We start from the raw sequence: 16,884 nt of genomic DNA, 5'->3' as shown, positions 1-16,884 counted from the left end.
CCCAAGGAAGCATTTTGTTAGAATCAAGAAAATTCCCTTTTAAAGTTGCCTTAAAAAAAACTGGTTATAAAACACACAAAAGACGACAAAACAATGTAGAGGGTTATATTTCCAACAGATGATATGAATTAGCTTCATGCATGAGTCTTTTAAAAATAGGAAGCAACTTCTTTTAAGAACCATATTTTTGGAATGAAGACTAAAAGGGAATGACATTAGAGCATGGTGATGCAGTCTTTTCAAGCAGAAGAATAGGTAGCCATGATATGGATGCAATGATTTTGACAATGTGAACAAAGAAGACTTACTGATGACCGCAATGTGTTATTACCTTGTGTTGTCACCTCAGTCTCAGCTCTGAGTGTCACACGTTCAAGCTCTGCAGTAGGAACTGACCAAAAGTATTAAAAACAAACCACGTGATTTTTGTAAGTAAACAAAAATGCCAATTATTTTATTCAGAATGAATCTTTCTAGTATGATATAACTTTTAGAACTACACAGCCCCTTTTAACAACCATTACATTAGAAAAGTAGGTAGCTGACTTCCTAAAATTTGGTCATATCTAACTCAGCACCTATTTCCTTACTGCTTTTTCTTTGATTATCTAGAGATCCAAAGTGAATTTTGTGGGTACTGCTAAGACTCATCTTTGTAAAATGAGGCCTCAGCTTGATGAACTAAGCAATGAACAAACAAGTCTTCATGGAGAAGGAGGAGCTGACTGGTCTCCTTCAGACCAAATCTCCTCTGCTCATTCAAGTTCTTTAAGATTTCCACCAGGGAATTTCTATGGACTCAGTGACATATAGAAAGGCCTTGACTACTCTCAAGAATTAATCACGTATTTGCAAAGATCCTGCCAGTGCTTTTACCTTATTTATAAAAACAACCTTCTGTTCCCAACTCCCTTGGAGCTGTGCGTCAGTAAGATTTAGAAGCTACTGGGCACTCAATAAATATGTTTTGATTTGTACACTCTTTCTAAAGAAGCTATATTTTAAGTCATGAATGAAAGTTTACAAAAATACAATGTCAGGGAAGATTGTACAACGGGAAGCATAACCCACAGGTGGCCAACAGTGTGCCTCTCTTAACATCCCTACACCACAGTGGAACTATTGTTGCCCATCTTCACACTCCCAGGGGTGTACTGGTTACTTCTACTCACTGGCATTATACCTGACCCCCAGTGGGTCTAGCTACTGGGACTTTCTCCACCAGGAACATATGGTTTACCTGGTTTGGGCTGAGGTGCTGCTGGAGTTGGTGTGGGCTTTGGTCTAGGATGTGGACGACGTGTCCGTTGTATTTTAGGAGCTGAAGGAAGAAATTCTTGAGTTAAACTACATATATATTACCCATAGATCTGGGACCTATGGGAGGTGACAATGTAACTCTAGGGTTTATAGCTTATTATTAGATACTTGGCTTTTTAGTTTTAGATTTTTGTGATGTATATGCATTATATCTCTGCTTTTATCACAGGAGATTCTTTTAAGATAAAAAAAATCACCTTTTAATTTAAGGAATAAAAATTAGGAAATATAATCAAAAGCCCACAGAGCAGCTTGACATGGCTAAATGTGAATGGTAATGAAGGACAGTCTCCTTAAATCTGTGATTTCTGATTTAATCTTTTATACTCTGACTGTTGGATTATAACTCAAAAGGGAAGCATAATGTTGTCTAAAAAGAAACAAAACAATAAAATACTATATAAATGGAAATGAAGGATTAATGTGTTGTGCTCCTCCTGGCCCTGTGAGAGTTAAGCAGAGATCTATCTAGATAAAAGAGACACCTGTGATACTATGAAACTCAGCTTTACCACAGATACAGACACTATTTAAGCAACACACAAAATGACAGGACCCAATTGCAGGTAGGTTACATGAAAGTGACATAAAGCAGTTGTTTTCACAACTGATTCTCTTTACAAACAAATAATTGGCGTTTTCCCCTTTTTAGGAAAATATACTCGAACAGCCACAAAGAATGATGTCACATGAGACAAGATAAAACTCTAGGTTTGACAATAAGCAGAGAGGTTTGTTTACAATAGAGTGCATCAACATTACCTAATGTTGTTGCTGGGGTCTCAGGTCTAAGGGTGACAGGTTCAGGGAATACAGCAGGAACTGACCAGAAACAAAGTAAACCAAAGAGATTTAAAGATGTATAAGAAGTTAGAATATTCACATCCAAATAGCATACCAGTTCTCCTAAAAATGAAAAATAACATACTTCTTAATTGAGGGGAAGAGTATATGCATATGTGTCACAGATTTGCTCAAACTTTTTAGTCCTGGCTAATTTTAAGCTTAGCTTTGAAACTACCCTGAACATCTTAAAGAAGTCAACATAAAATTATCATAGGTTTTCAACAAATTAATTCTAACTGCAATGGAAAACTTGGCACAGGGAAATATTTTAACATATTCTTAGGAAATAAACTGTGCTAAAGATGTAATTGCCTTAAACATGGAAGACAAGGTAATTAGTACTTCTACACTCAAGTTAATTAACATGGGTTTTCAATGAATGAATTCTAATTGCTGTGGAAAACTTGACACTAGGAAATACTTTAGTATATTGACCTAATATATTCTTCAGAATAAACTTTACTAAAGATATCATTACCTTGGACTTCTCTGTTCAAGATAATTAGTACTTCTATGTTCAAGGAATGATATTCAGTTTAAGTAAAATTGACTGCAATTTGAAGTATATAAGTTTGACACAGATATAAAAGTTAACAATCAAAATGGCCTGTGTTGATTTGCCAACACAGAACATCTATAGAACATCTACAGAAAAACAGCTACAGAACATCTACTGAAAAACATCTAAGACCTTTATCCAAACCAAAGCACAGCATAAAGGTTGATATGTATCTCTAATACCCAGTAGAGAATCTGTCTTCCCTCAGCCCAGAAAACATGGAAGTCAAAGATTTCAAATGTCACTATGATAGCTAAGTTTGTAAGTCAAATCCCACAAGTCTTCCTTTAACTAACTTGATGGACTCTTCCAATATCACACCAACACTACGTTCTGATCATCTAGAAGTAGTCCATTAGGACAGAGCTGCCTTACTGCCTTACATGAGGACTGGACTGGCTCACCTCCATGCATGTGTAGTCCTCCGCTTTGGTTTATTCTTCCCTTCATTTATCTAAATCTGAAGGCCTAAGGTCAAGTCTAACCAACCCTATCTTCTCCTTTGCTAGTTAATGACTTTACGCTTGTACTATGCAAGTATGTCCTCAGTTCCACTGCTTTGAAGTAAAATTAATCTATAGCTGGCATATCTCCCATGATGAGATGTGGGTCTGGAAATATGTACCCTTATATATTAGGACTTGTTTATTTGAACAAAAGATATTGGCTCTGCTGAAGAAGTTTCACTTCTCATATTTGAATGGAATTCAATATTAAAAATAGACTGAACATAGTGTTTCAAAGAAGATTCTTACATAGAAAGAATCGGTTGGGTCAAACCCAGCCATATTATTCTTGAATACTGGGGCAGAGAGATGTTCTTGACAATGCCTCATGTTTTCAACTCTGGGCCCTACTGACAATGAATTGAATCCTCACTGGGGCAGAATTCCAGGGATTACCCTTAACCCAAGTAACTGCGAATTTACCCGGTTTTGTTTGAGGTGCTTGTGGGCTTGGTGGAGTTTTAGGTCTAGGTCGTGGCCGACGAGTTCTTTGTGGTGTTTCGGTAGCTATAGAAAGAAAAGCCTTGTGTTACTCTAAGTCTTGTGGCTCTGAATACTGAGGGAAGGATTCTCTAAACCTTATCAGATTTTTTAAAGTTTCAGGAAATGATTCTTTTAGTTTTATTGTTTCATTCTTCTAATGCCTACATGTCTTTTGTCATTATTCATGGTGCACAGCTGAATTGCTCATTCAAGCTATGAAGACTACTTCATAGCTTCCTAGCGAGAAAGTCATAGCCCTTCCTTATTTTGGTAAACAGAATTATTCAGTAGGAATGTTAATGAAGCTGGAGGAAAAGTTGAGACATACTCTAAGGAAGAGGCTTATAATTCATGATTTCAGGTTTGAATTATTTCCGGTTGTCAAATCAGTAAGGAAACACACCATTTAAAGTATCGACAAGAAAATAAACATACCATCACAAATTTTTTAAAGATGTTTTTGAGTTCTAGAAACTTAGATGAGCAAAGAAGCATAATAGCTGCTATTGTCAAATAGCCTGTATGAGAAGTGGATCCCAATTTGTTTAAAACTCAGCTTTAACACCGAACAGAAGCACAAGATCATATGGCGATGCTCAATGTGCTACACAGCAGGATATGGTTTGAACTAAGCTCTTGTTAAAAAAAAGAAAAACAAGAGGAAACTTGTTTATCAGAGGCTTCAAGATCTGCTGACAATGGAAGGAATGTAATGGTGGCAGAGGATGATAGACACCATCTCAAAAAAGCCATGTCATGGGGATGGAGATTTCATAGACTGTATGATGAGCAATAAGAATACTTAGCGTATTTGCACAGGGCTGTTACCTATTTTTGTCCCAGGGGTCTCTGTTCTAAACGGAACTGGTTGAAAGGATGTAACAGGTTGGAGGGCTGTGACAGGTTCTGGAGCTGTAATAGCTGCAAGGTCTGTAACAGGAACTAAAGGAACAAAGTAAGAATTTTTTATAAAAATGTATAAAGTGAAATGGATCTTATTAGTGCAATGGCAATCTAACACACATATACGCACAAACATCTACAGACACATTTCTGAATGAAGGCTATGAGGGGCTGAATTGTATCTCCACAATTCATAGGAAGAGTCCAAAGTCTTAATACACTTACTATTTGGAGATAGACCCTTAAAAGATGTAACTGAGTTTTAAATGAGCATTGAAGGCTGAGGCTATGATGTAGTTTGAATAATGCCCTTCTCAGAAGAGGAGGGGACATGACAGATGTGTGCACCCAGATAAAAGATGGAGTGAGGACATTAAGAAGGCCGAAAATCATCCTCTTCTGGGAAGGAAGGAAGGAAATCAAAGTCACCCTTAGGTGGGAGTTACTACTTAAATTTATTAACCTCAATCATATTACTGATATTCACTGAATATTTACTAAAATCTAGTGCCCAATAATAGCAAACATATCCAAGTTTTAAAAAAGGAAGAAACAAAATGGATGAATAAAGAAGCTTTTCTATTCTATCTTGACTTTCATAGGTCAATCAGATACTTCTATAAATATATAAAATATGTCTTAAAGAATTCTGGTCAAACAAAGTGAAAAAAGATCATATGGACCATACAGCCTGAACTATCTACTCTCCAACATTGTGTACAAACTTCTTTCCTAGGATTGCCCTAGATAGTTATAATGGTTTATGTGCTTTTATACTTTCCAAGAAAATAACTCTCATGTATACAAACACATTCGTTCACTATCTGCTTCAGTTTACCACACACTTCAAATAGTTGAAGCATGAGTAGAACTGACTGAAAACTAAACACTGAAGATTAATCCACAGAGCACAGAAAATTGACCACCTCCTCACCCTACCTCACCCTGTTCTTCAACACCTGGCTGCAGTGGAAGCCACCACGGACACCATGTGTACTTTGTTTGTGTGGGCCCCCACAGGGTTAACCTGCTAAGACGTCTTAGCGAGGACATACACATTTACCCAGTTCTATGACAGATGCTTCAGGATTCCATGTGGTTTTAAGTTTGGGAGGTGGACAATATGGCTGCAGAGGCACCGGAGGCATTAAAGGAAGAAAATCTCAGGCTAATACAATGTTTTGGATTCTAGAAGCAGTAGCTAGGAATCCTACTAATTATTAATTTCTTGAGTTGCAATGTTTTTTCTTTTGAATGTGAAATACTTGACCCTATTTGGATAATGTGCCTCTTTATATCACTTACATTTCTGTGATAAATAAAGCATGAGTTGATAGACCAAGGAGGTTTCAAAGAGATTCTCATATGGATTTCTGAATGAGAAATTTCCAGAAACTTGCGGAGCTATGGTGTACACATAGAGGAGAGGATATGGGTCATTTCTTTCTTTCTTTTTTTTTTTTTTTGGTCGGTTGTGGGACTTGAACTCTGAGCCTGGGTGCTGTCCCTCAGTTCTTCAGCTCAAGGCTCACGCTCTACCACTTGAGCCACAGCGCCACTTCCAGTCATTTCATACTCATGGTAATATTTATAAATTCACTTTACTAGTTTTATGAATATTTCTTATTTTATTCTTTACCAAAACAGCATTACCTAAAATTGGAAAAAACCAAAATAAAAGCATTGTCGATAGTCAATGTATAAGAATTTAGATCTACTAAAGAACTGTCTCATCATAACAGCTGTGCCAATCAGCTCAGCCTAAATCAGGCCTGGAATTCAACCCTCCTTCTTATTGACTTTTAGTAAAAAAAAAAAAAAAAAAAAAAAAAAGAATGTGACTGAAATGTTAGTAAGAAGAGAAATACCAGACACTTAAAGGTATTGCACTGCAAATATATATATACACACACACACACCAAGTTCATGCCTAGATCTCTTAAAGACAAGAAATGGAAGAAATAGTCTTATTCTTCAATATATTAGGTAACTGAATAACAGAGGGAGCCACTGAAGCCTCATGATATGAGAAAAGATATGCTTATGATGGTGATGAAATGGGCAAGAAATGATGGGGCAGATGGAGAGCATCTGTCATTACCTAAGGACGTCCCTGGAGCATCAGTTCTAGGAATAACTGGTTCAAAGACTGTGGCAGGAACTGATCAAAAGAATAAGAATAAAACAGACCTTGTGAATGCATGGACTGTCAGAAAATTTATCTTACCAGCACAGACAATTTCTCTTTTTTCTTTTGGTCAGTCATGGGGCTTGAACTCTGGTCCTGGACGCTGGCCCTGAGCTCTTCAGCTCAAGGCAAGCTAGCGCTCTACCACAGTGCTTCTTCCATTTTTTGGTAGTTATTGGAGATAAGAGTCTCATGGACTTTTCTGCCCGAGCTAGCCACAATCCTCAGATCTCAACCTCCTGAGTTGATTACAGGCATGAGCCGTGGGCCCCGGCACAAAGACAGTTTCTAAGGCTCCAAACTTAATTTTTAATATTCTTAACAGAAGGGGAGCATAATTTTTCCTTTGAAGATTTCCTTAAAGTTTACAGGTATTCATTTGATTCAGAAGATAATCAATGATAGACTTTGAACTCGGGTGGACATCTCCCTCTGGTCAACCCTACAATATCACTGTTGATTATTTGATGAACACCTATACACTAGAACACCAATATACTGGAAAATCTAGGGACTTAACAAAAGCAATTGATTTTAATTGTTCACACGGGATCAATATTATTCTGAGCTGATCTTTAAGGCATGAATGGAATCACATAGTGAGAAAAGTACAGCTACTTAAGAGATAGAGGACTGTGGTTCAAAGGTCATGAATCTGAATCCAAAACAATAAGCTGGATGTACATTTTCATTCTATCTATTGAGGTGGAATAAATATAAGAATTACAGTCCAGGTTTGCAAAAAATGTAAGACACGAACTGATACAAAAAGGATTGAGCTAGGGCTTAAGTGATAGGGCACCTGCCTAGCTCTGACTTCAAACCCTAGTACTACCAAAAACAGAGTAAATCATTAAAACAAAAAGCAAATGGTCATACACAGAGATAATTCGCAATTAGGAAGCATTTTGTGTTCAGCTATACTATTCTCCTCACTAATCAGTAGCTTTCACTATTAACAGATACAAAGTACACATTCATATGTATACTCTATGTACATAGACTTTAGAGGAAGACCACATGGATTCTTTAAGACAGAAATCACATATTTACCCAATATTGTCTGAGATACTTGTGGATGGGGTGTGGTTTTAGGTTTGGGACGTAGACGACGGGGTTTTTTTGTTGTTGGAGCTGAAGGGAGAAAAATTAGGATTAATATATAATTTTCCACTAACTCTGGTGTTGATGATATAGTTCTATGTTTTCTAAAACTTAGTAGTTTGATTTAGGAAAAAATTGTCACTTAGGTTTAAATTTTTCTTCAGTGTATTAATATGTTTTCTCTAATCATTGAGAGTTTTCTAGAGACAAAAATTTCACATATAATTATGTATAAGAACTATCTATATTTTCTTCAATGTGCCTCTAACCCAAAACTAATCACAAGACATTTCTCAAGTCTAGTGTGAGAGAGGTTCCAAGTAATCCTGGCATGTTCACTTAGAGTGTTAAGATGACAAAGCCTGAGAAAATTCTCCACTTGGTGTTTTACAAAAATAAATGTATAAAATTCACCTAAACATTGGCAAAGTAAAAAATAGTTATGCAGCATTGGATATGTGGAAAGTAAGTTGTATCAATGGTCTACCTGAGAAAGATGAGAAATCATGATTGTATTTTGACTGTAACAAAGAATACTATTCAAATAGATTGGGATATTGAGCATGTACCCAGCTGTGTTAAGTCCAGGCACATTTCTGTTAAAAAGAAGACCTTCAACATTTAAGATGATTTAACAAAACAGACCACAGCAGAGAATTACATCATGATCAGCACCATCACAAAGCTCAAAATGATTAAAAAGAAAAAGCACTTGCTAAAGGATATGAAGAATCATTACCTAAAGATGGCCCAGGAGTAAGAGGTCCAAGATCTGGCACAAAAAAAAAAATCAAAAGCAATTTTTTTAAAAAGAAAAGAAAATGTTAAATGCACAAGAAAAGCCATCAAATACTCCTGAAAATGAACTTTACCAAGCTAGCATTAGTTCTCCAGCCAAAAAGCAAAATTTAAAATTCTTATAACATAGTTATGTCCTTAGCATCTTAATATAAATAACTGCAAATTTTGCTCGTTTTTATATGATCTGATAATACAATAAAAACACTTAGGCAGTCTTTTTATAAAAGAATATAAAATATAATTCATAACACTGTAGACTGGAAAGCAAAGTCATAGGTCATGAAAACTGAAATGACTGAATAATCAAAATAGAGAATGGTCATTTTGTTGTTGTTGTTCTTTGGAAAAAGACCAAGACTTTTATTCCAACAAAGGTATACAAAAAACTAGATATAGAGAAGCATTTGACCATGGAATGTGTTACTGTATCTCTATTACCAGGACAGAAAAGACTTGATTCTGAAGCAGAGGAGGACATGCCAAATGGTTCAAATGAAATAATTGAAGTTGGATAATCAAGGCCCACTTTGTTGGCCTTCCAAAAATAGCATTACTGTCCAGCTAAGTTAATGCCATCTTCTTCATAGTTAGGTTGCAAATCTACTTCCTATTCTTTTTACTGTTACATGCACATCATTCTTCTCCCTGTTTATATAATTCTTGCCCATCCTACTAACAAAGCTACAAATTTCTAATTTTCACATTGTATGTATATAATATACATGAATATACATGTATAATACATATGTATATACATTATACATGCATTATGTATGTGTGCATATAATTATATACACATGTATATATATTATACATGTATGCACATATATATGTAACTATATACATATGTAGACATTTGTGGAAGTTCTGTATTATATTATAGATTATACATATTATATAATATATATCAGCCATAATTTTTTTAATTCTCTAACAAATTAGCTGTGTGCCTAACAATTGGTAAAACTTAATAAACATTGCTTGTTGCCCACATTTCTTGTATCTTTTTAGGAATAGCTGTGACAAGAGCAACTTCCTTTCTCAACTAACCTTAACTAAATATCTTTTGTTTTTACTGTGTTCCTCACAAATGCAAATGTGGCATTTAGTTGGATGTGTAACTGCTTGAATCACATATACTAGATAGCTGTATTTTTGCTGATCTAGAATCAAAGAACAAAATGTTACTGTATGTCAGAAAAACAACAAAATACTCAGGCACAGGAGATCCTCATATGAACAGCATGAGAAAGCCAAAGCGATCAGTCAGAGCATTGGGTTAGTAGTAGAAGCTTTCTATGACCCAGGTCTTTACCTTTAAGGACTGACTACAAGGTTACTCAGTAGCAAGTTAAGCCTACACCCGTGTCATATCCAATGTGGACCAATAGGAACCAGGAACCACATATTTACCTGGTGTAGGCTGAGGTATTTTGGGGCTTGGAGTAGTTTTATGTTTGGGACGTGGACGACGAGTTCTTGCTCGTTGGGTTATTGTTGGAGCTAAAGAAAGGAAACTGGTTATTTTAGTCATATGACTCCAGAAACTAGAGAAATAATTGTACATGGCCCTAGGCTTTCCTTATTTTTCCTAGTTTACTTGAGTCTTGAGAAAAAATGGTCCCTTGGAAAGTTTCTTCTAGCCATATATATGAGAAAATGCTAGATTGCATAAGCTTATTATTTTGAAAACTTTATTATTAGTTGCTGACAGCAGATTCTCAAAGAAGGTCCAGCGCCAACCAGAGTTTGACATACAATATGTCAGTATCACCTCCGAGACACATAGCCTACCCTGTTTTTTTAATTATGTCTTTGGAAATTACTTGGTTTAGGCATAAGATCCATCAAAATTATTACAAAAAGTACTTCTAATTTCCTAGATTCATGTATACATAACAAAATGTTCTGTACATGTTTAAAACAAAATAAAAAAGAAAAGCAAATGCCCACAGAATTATAGTTGATATTTAAGAAATAGGCATTCCTAATTTTTTTTTTTGGGGGGGGGGGTCTGGTCGTGGAGCCTGAACTCTGGGCCTGGGCGCTGTCCCTCAGCTCTTCAGCTCAAGGCTAGCGCTCTACCACTTGAGCCACAGCGCCACTTCCGGCTTTTTTCTTTTTCTTTTTCTTTTCTTTTTTTGCTTATGTGGTGCTGAGGAATTGAACTCAGGGCCTCAGGCATGAAAGGCAAGCGCTCTACCACTGAGCCACCTTCCCAGCCCCAAAGTTGTTGTTGTTTTTTTGTTTGTTTGTTTTGTTTTTTGGTCGGTCGTGGGGCTTGAACTCTGGGCCTGGGCGCTGTCCCTGCACTCTTCAGCTCAAGGCAAGTGCTCTACCGCTTGAGTTACAGTGCCATTTACAACATTCCTAATTTTATGTGAAGTTTAGCTTTAACATAAAGACCATTACTGGAGTAGAATCATGGACTTTATAGAATGAATGTAGTGAAGCTGGACAATATTGGAGATAGTCTGTACTAGCTTCAGAGCAACTTAGACTAAGGGGTGTGTTTAAGTACTTTTAATACATTCCTAACAGGACATATCCTTGTATGACAAATGAGGCTGATAAGAAAATCTTTGAAAGAGAACAATCATTGATTCAGATAGTGATGGACCAGACAATGAAAAGAAGTCGCATGTGCTTAACAACATAAATGGCCATTACCTAGAGTTGTCAGTGGAGACTCAGTTCTCACAATTACAGGTTCACTGTCTGCGCTAGAAACTGACCAAAAGCAGATAAGAAACAACAGAGATTAAGAAATATATAAAATAAAGTTATCTTGAAAATGAATCTTCTTCACCCATTTATATTTGAAAAAAACTTTCGAATTCTGGGGAAATAGTATTTATTACTGCTGGCCATATTCTTGCACCCATTTATCTCACAAAATCCACCATATAGGTATACCATTTATACCTTGAATAGCTAGGAAGCTAGTAAAAATTATTTTTCTGGGTTTGCTAATCTCATTGTACCCTTTATTCAAAATCAGACTCCAAGAAAATTGCTTGATTTTCCTATACATTATTTTAAATTATGCTAAAAATTATTATTAAAAATTCTGCTGGCATGTAAATGGCTCTAGCCACCATTATTGATTTTTTTAAGGAGTGGTAGTTGTGGAAAGAATTAGAAAATTTTTAGTCTATTTACTAAGGATCTGTGATAGCTGAGTGAAGGTAAATTTGTGCCTTTTCTTCATGATAAATGAGATATTGCTGCTTACTATTTTTCCTTATGAACTCACATCATGGATAAGAAGTACATAATTATCTGAGTGAGGAATAGAGATGAAGGGCTGGAGTGTAGCTCAGTAGTAGAGAATGTGGCTACCATTCATAAGGGTCTGGGTACAATCCTCAGCAACACACACACACACACACACACACACACACACACACACACACACACACAAAAAGAAACAAGGATGATTAAGAAAAACACCTGAAAGACACTAATGCAATTTTCTGTCTGATCTTGAAAAACAGAATTTCTATTCTTTTATAACATTCTGAAATGACTGCATAGATATGAAATTAAATTAAGAATTATGATTCTGGTATTAAATTATTATTGCCTTTTTTCATTAAAATCTAGAAGATTTATGTAACTTCCAAGTTTATCATCACCAAAAACCCTTCAAACACTTCTACAGAGACAAACTCCACTGACTCTTCAAGTCAGCATGGCACAACATTGATTTAAGCCACATATGAGAGCATCATCTGAACTAGTAACACACAAAACCAATGGAGACAGACAAGATGACACGATGAAAACCGATAGCTCTCAAACAAAAATAGGGCTTCCCTATTTTGTTTGGAATTTCATGTCACCAAGCAAATTTATGGACAGGAAGATTCAGCTGCATTTGAGCAGTATAAATCAAAGAAAAAAGGATTTCTACAAGACAGACATTGATGAGCTATCCTTGAAAGCTCCAGCCAACCAGCTCTTTCACTACCACCTTCCCGTATTCAAAAGCTGTATGTACACTAGAGGTTGCAGAAGTTCTGTGGTTTGAAAGATGGATGATCAAAGCACACATGACTCTTAATAGTTGTCAAGTACTATAAGCAAACTGAATATACTTGAAGGGGACCAAAGGAAGCATAATTCTCAGATGTTATAGGATGGAATGGCTAAGTTGATATTAAAAATGGCCTCTGTTGAAGACAGTAAATAATTTTTAGAAACAAAATGAAATAGAATTACAACCTTATGTGGGAGAAACATACAGATGAAAGGAAGAAGAGATGAAGGGACACGCTCAGAGAAAGAGGGACCAAGAAGGTATTGTTACCTATGGCGACAGATGGAGCTTCAGTCTCAAATGCAATAGGCTCAGAGACTGCATCATAAGAAAAGAAACAAAAGCAACAAAAGTCAAGTGACTTTTAAATGTTCAGTGTCTAATTTAGAGAATCCAGAATCTAGTTTATTCTTAGTTGAAATAAATTGTTTTCTTGTAGGTTTATAAGAAATGGTCACTTAGCAAGTTAGAATTTTATACTAATTGGAATCCTAGGAAAATTTTTCAGTTGCAAAACAGTTGAATTTTCAGAGCTGTTATGTAAATAACTTATGTGGTAGAAAAGTCACTGTTAATAATTATAAGTTAAAATTCTCTTAGGAAATTTAGAGACACTAATCCCTAGCCAGCACATCTTTCTTCTGTTGTTCCTATTAAGGAAGTCCAAGTGTCAACTTTCTGGCTTACTGCCCAGTGGCAATTACCAAAATACAAGCTGGACTACCATTAATTATAGCCTAAAAATGCTTTAGGAAAATACAACATCCCACACATGGACTTCTTCATTTAGTACTTAAAATATTAGTTGTGGTTACTTCGAGAAGACAATGAAAAATCATAATATTTCAGTTCAATGATGTATAACTTATAGAAACTATGATCGCAATATGTTCTATAAAATTTCCAGAGGAGAAAAAGGTTGTTAAGCTAAGGTATTGGAAATTATGTTTACCAGATTTAGTTGGTAGCATATCTGGTTTTGCTGTGATTGTGGACTTAGGGAGTAATTGCTTTGGTGGTTCTGAAACTGAGGAGAAAAAAGGGTGCTATAATTAGTGTCATAACAGAACTGCAAATATGAAGATTAATATTACTTACACATAGTTTCCCTACTTATGGATCAAGATACTGAAAACAGTGATTACCAGGCTGGATTTTGGGTACATCAGGTCTGTGTGTGATTTGAGGTATCTTGGATGGTTTGGGTGCTAAAGAAAAAAGTATTGAAATTAGTATAATAGTCATAGCTACGACTGTCAAAACTAAGGACATTTAGTTGAGAAAACACAGCATAAATTCAATAAATATATAAAAATTAATTCCTGGCGTGTAAGAAATTGCATTGTTACTTTTCCCTGGAAGAAAAATGTTTCAAGAAATGCTTAAAATGTGTCTTTAAACAAAAGCAATTAGAAATGTCATAAGACGTTTCTTCTTTGGTAGATCATTTAAAAACAAAACATATTAGTTCTATTTCTTCACTAGTAGATTTTCTTTGGTACAAAACAGATAAAAATTTAAATTTAAGGATGCTTAAGAAGCGATTGTCAAGTAACGCATCACTTAGTATCTATCATACATGATGAATATTGTTACATGAACACTGATTTGGAGGAAATTTAAAAATGAACAGATGTTTCAATGAAATAATTATAATATCAGTATTATTACTACTACTAATAAAACCATCTTTGGACTTTCAGTGTTCTCAAGTTGTAAAGAACACCACTAGTTTTATACTGAATACTAGATCAAGAATAACCTCTGGTTAATGAAACATATGCAAAAGCATTTTTCAAGGAAATGGAAGTGCAGAAGCCATTATTCATGTAGCTTTTTAGAGAAAGTCTTACAAGTTATGTGCATAAATGAAATTATATTCCCACAACACAGGAAAAAAGTGTACACCAGTTGTTCAGTCCAGGATGAGCGTAGATATCCCTAAGGAAAAGTTGATGGATTTCTTTTCTCCCAAAACAGGTCACATGTTTGAAGCATGGAATGACTTTCGTGATGAGGTGGCAGAAATGTAGTCATGCCTGAGGTGGAGAGTGTGAAAAGCAAAAGTGACAAGCTACCAAAGCAACCAGAGGGGATAGAATTACCGATTGTGGGTACCATAAGCTCCAACTGTACTGTGGTGAGTTCCAGAGCTATAGAAGAAAAAAAAAATCAAGAGCACTAATTATATCAAGAATTGGCAGGAGCAGGAAGGAAACTTTGAATCTCAAGTTAGGATACTCTTGTACTTTTTCTGATGACAATTTCCCTTTTATTTCTCACAACTACCCTTTTTGCCCCATTGCTTTCTAACAACTTTTCTATTATGAATATTTTCCAAATGCAAGCCTTTAAGGTGCCTTTAATAATTCACCTTGTATACCACCTTTCCATTTGGTGTATGTACTAAAAATAAAAATAAGAAAACATATCTAAAGTGGATTTAGAAAATGTGTGTAGATGCTGAAATGTAAAAATCAACTGTGTTGGCTCCTAAAACCCAGATACTTTAATAGCTAGGTAATAGCTATTCAAACACAAGCTACCACATTGGGCTTCCCATATTCTCAGGGATCCTGAACATTGTTACATTTACCAGGTTTGGACTTGGGCACATCTGGACTACGTGTGGTTTTAGGGCGGTGTCGACGACCCGGTCTTGTGGTTTTAGGGTGGTGTTGACGACCCGGTCTTTTGGTCTTTGGGGGAGCTGAAGAAAGAAAATTAGCTAGTTAATATAGGAAATGTAGCTCCATAACTGTCAATAAGTGTTACATGTGACGTAAATGCACAATTAAGCCATTTGAGTTGTTGTAGACACACCTGTTGTTTTTTTCAACTTTCTCTCATTACCCATTAACATTTTTTGGTTAAAGTTCTATAAACTGTCCAAGAGATCATATTATTATTCCATGTTGAGATGGAAAATTTCATACAGAAGTGACAGACACAAAGGTTTGGAGGTGAGGGCTAAAGGAAGCATGAGAAAGTTTGCTTTTGAGGAGTCACTACGAATGCAAGTTTGATTTTATTTTATTCTCCTTATTTTATAAGGAGAACTTATTCAATTGTTTAAAATACCTACTATCACCAATATATGCAAAAGACTTTGAATTTAAACATCATTTTAGGGGAGAAAAAATTTTAGATTGTGTAGTGCAAAATATATAATATATGTATACTATATATATAATATATATACTATTTATATATACTTATACAATATATTTATATACACATATATATTTCCAGAAAAACAGAGAACAAAATACAAGTGACATTAACACATTAATGTACAATGGGAGTCTGTCAAGAAAGATACCAGCAGTTAAAAAAGGAGGAAACAAGAATCACCCTCTGGATTGGGTGGGAGGGTGGGGGGAGGCTGGGAAGGGATGGGAAGGGGAAACAAAGGAGGAGGTTACAATGCTTGATAAGAAATGTACTCATTATCTTGCCCATGTAATTGTAACCCCTCTGTACAGTATTTTCACAATAAAAAATAAATAAATAAAAGAATCACCCTCTGATAATTTTATAACCCATTGCTGTTATTGAAGGTTTAGTTTCCAGTGTTCCAGGTCCTGAGACTACCTAAGAAACCACCAAAAAGGAATTAAATTGAAAAGCAACATGACAAAATGTATTTAAATGTATATGGGGCTGCTAAACTATTTACTAGGGTGAAAAATACAAAAAATGAAATTTTGCCAACAAAAGTACTACCTTTTCTACTTAAACTGATTTCCATGTGTTTAGACAAAGTGAATAACAATGTAGTCAATTAAGTTTAGAAAGAGAAATGGAAAAAGAAGGCATTTCTTTTTTGGAAGATGTGAACATAATAAAATAACAAGCAGTTCTTATTATGAAGGAAAATATGGGTAATTGGCTAAGGTGGTACTCAGACACAGTTTTTTTTTTCTTTTAGAAGAGAAAAAGCTATAAAGATTGGTAGGTTTTAGTTCTTTTTCTCTTTCCATCTATTAATGGATTTCCTAGTGACACATCATGGTATTTAGATCATATTGCTTTTCAAGAAAATCTGCAAATGGTTTGAAAGTTTTGAAAGTAAGAAAAACATATTGTAAGTGCAAATATGCCTTGGGGAAGCCAAGACACTCCACTGGAA

The 16,884-nt window shown here is 35.4% G+C and overlaps 1 protein-coding gene across 15 annotated transcripts in view; it reads right to left on the bottom strand.

Moving 5' to 3' along the window:
* Abi3bp (ABI family member 3 binding protein) overlaps nucleotides 1-16,884 on the bottom strand; it is a 188,266-nt gene that overhangs the window by 58,137 nt on the left and 113,245 nt on the right. For 5 of the 15 annotated variants that reach the window (XM_070030358.1, XM_070030366.1, XM_070030367.1 and 2 more), the window contains 15 exons: nucleotides 15,349-15,462; nucleotides 14,858-14,905; nucleotides 13,898-13,960; nucleotides 13,705-13,779; nucleotides 13,023-13,070; nucleotides 11,381-11,440; nucleotides 10,124-10,213; nucleotides 8,649-8,681; nucleotides 7,859-7,939; nucleotides 6,719-6,778; nucleotides 4,543-4,656; nucleotides 3,655-3,738; nucleotides 2,083-2,142; nucleotides 1,241-1,321; nucleotides 332-391 (listed from right to left, as the gene is read on the bottom strand). The exons of 2 other annotated variants lie outside the window; for them this stretch is intronic. In XM_070030358.1, coding sequence (XP_069886459.1) covers nucleotides 332-391; nucleotides 1,241-1,321; nucleotides 2,083-2,142; nucleotides 3,655-3,738; nucleotides 4,543-4,656; nucleotides 6,719-6,778; nucleotides 7,859-7,939; nucleotides 8,649-8,681; nucleotides 10,124-10,213; nucleotides 11,381-11,440; nucleotides 13,023-13,070; nucleotides 13,705-13,779; nucleotides 13,898-13,960; nucleotides 14,858-14,905; nucleotides 15,349-15,462 — 1,071 coding nt within the window. The remainder of the gene's footprint in view (nucleotides 1-331; nucleotides 392-1,240; nucleotides 1,322-2,082; nucleotides 2,143-3,654; nucleotides 3,739-4,542; nucleotides 4,657-6,718; nucleotides 6,779-7,858; nucleotides 7,940-8,648; nucleotides 8,682-10,123; nucleotides 10,214-11,380; nucleotides 11,441-13,022; nucleotides 13,071-13,704; nucleotides 13,780-13,897; nucleotides 13,961-14,857; nucleotides 14,906-15,348; nucleotides 15,463-16,884) is intronic. 8 more of the 15 variants (XM_070030362.1, XM_070030359.1, XM_070030360.1 and 5 more) reach the window with 8 other exon arrangements.

The sequence above is a fragment of the Dipodomys merriami genome, unplaced genomic scaffold (assembly GCF_024711535.1).
Source record: "Dipodomys merriami isolate MVZ:Mamm:240054 unplaced genomic scaffold, mDipMer1.0.p SCAF_2, whole genome shotgun sequence".
Taxonomy (NCBI): domain Eukaryota; kingdom Metazoa; phylum Chordata; class Mammalia; order Rodentia; family Heteromyidae; genus Dipodomys; species Dipodomys merriami.
The sequence above is the reverse complement of the archived record's forward strand: the minus strand, read 5'-3'. Positions and strand labels throughout refer to the sequence as shown.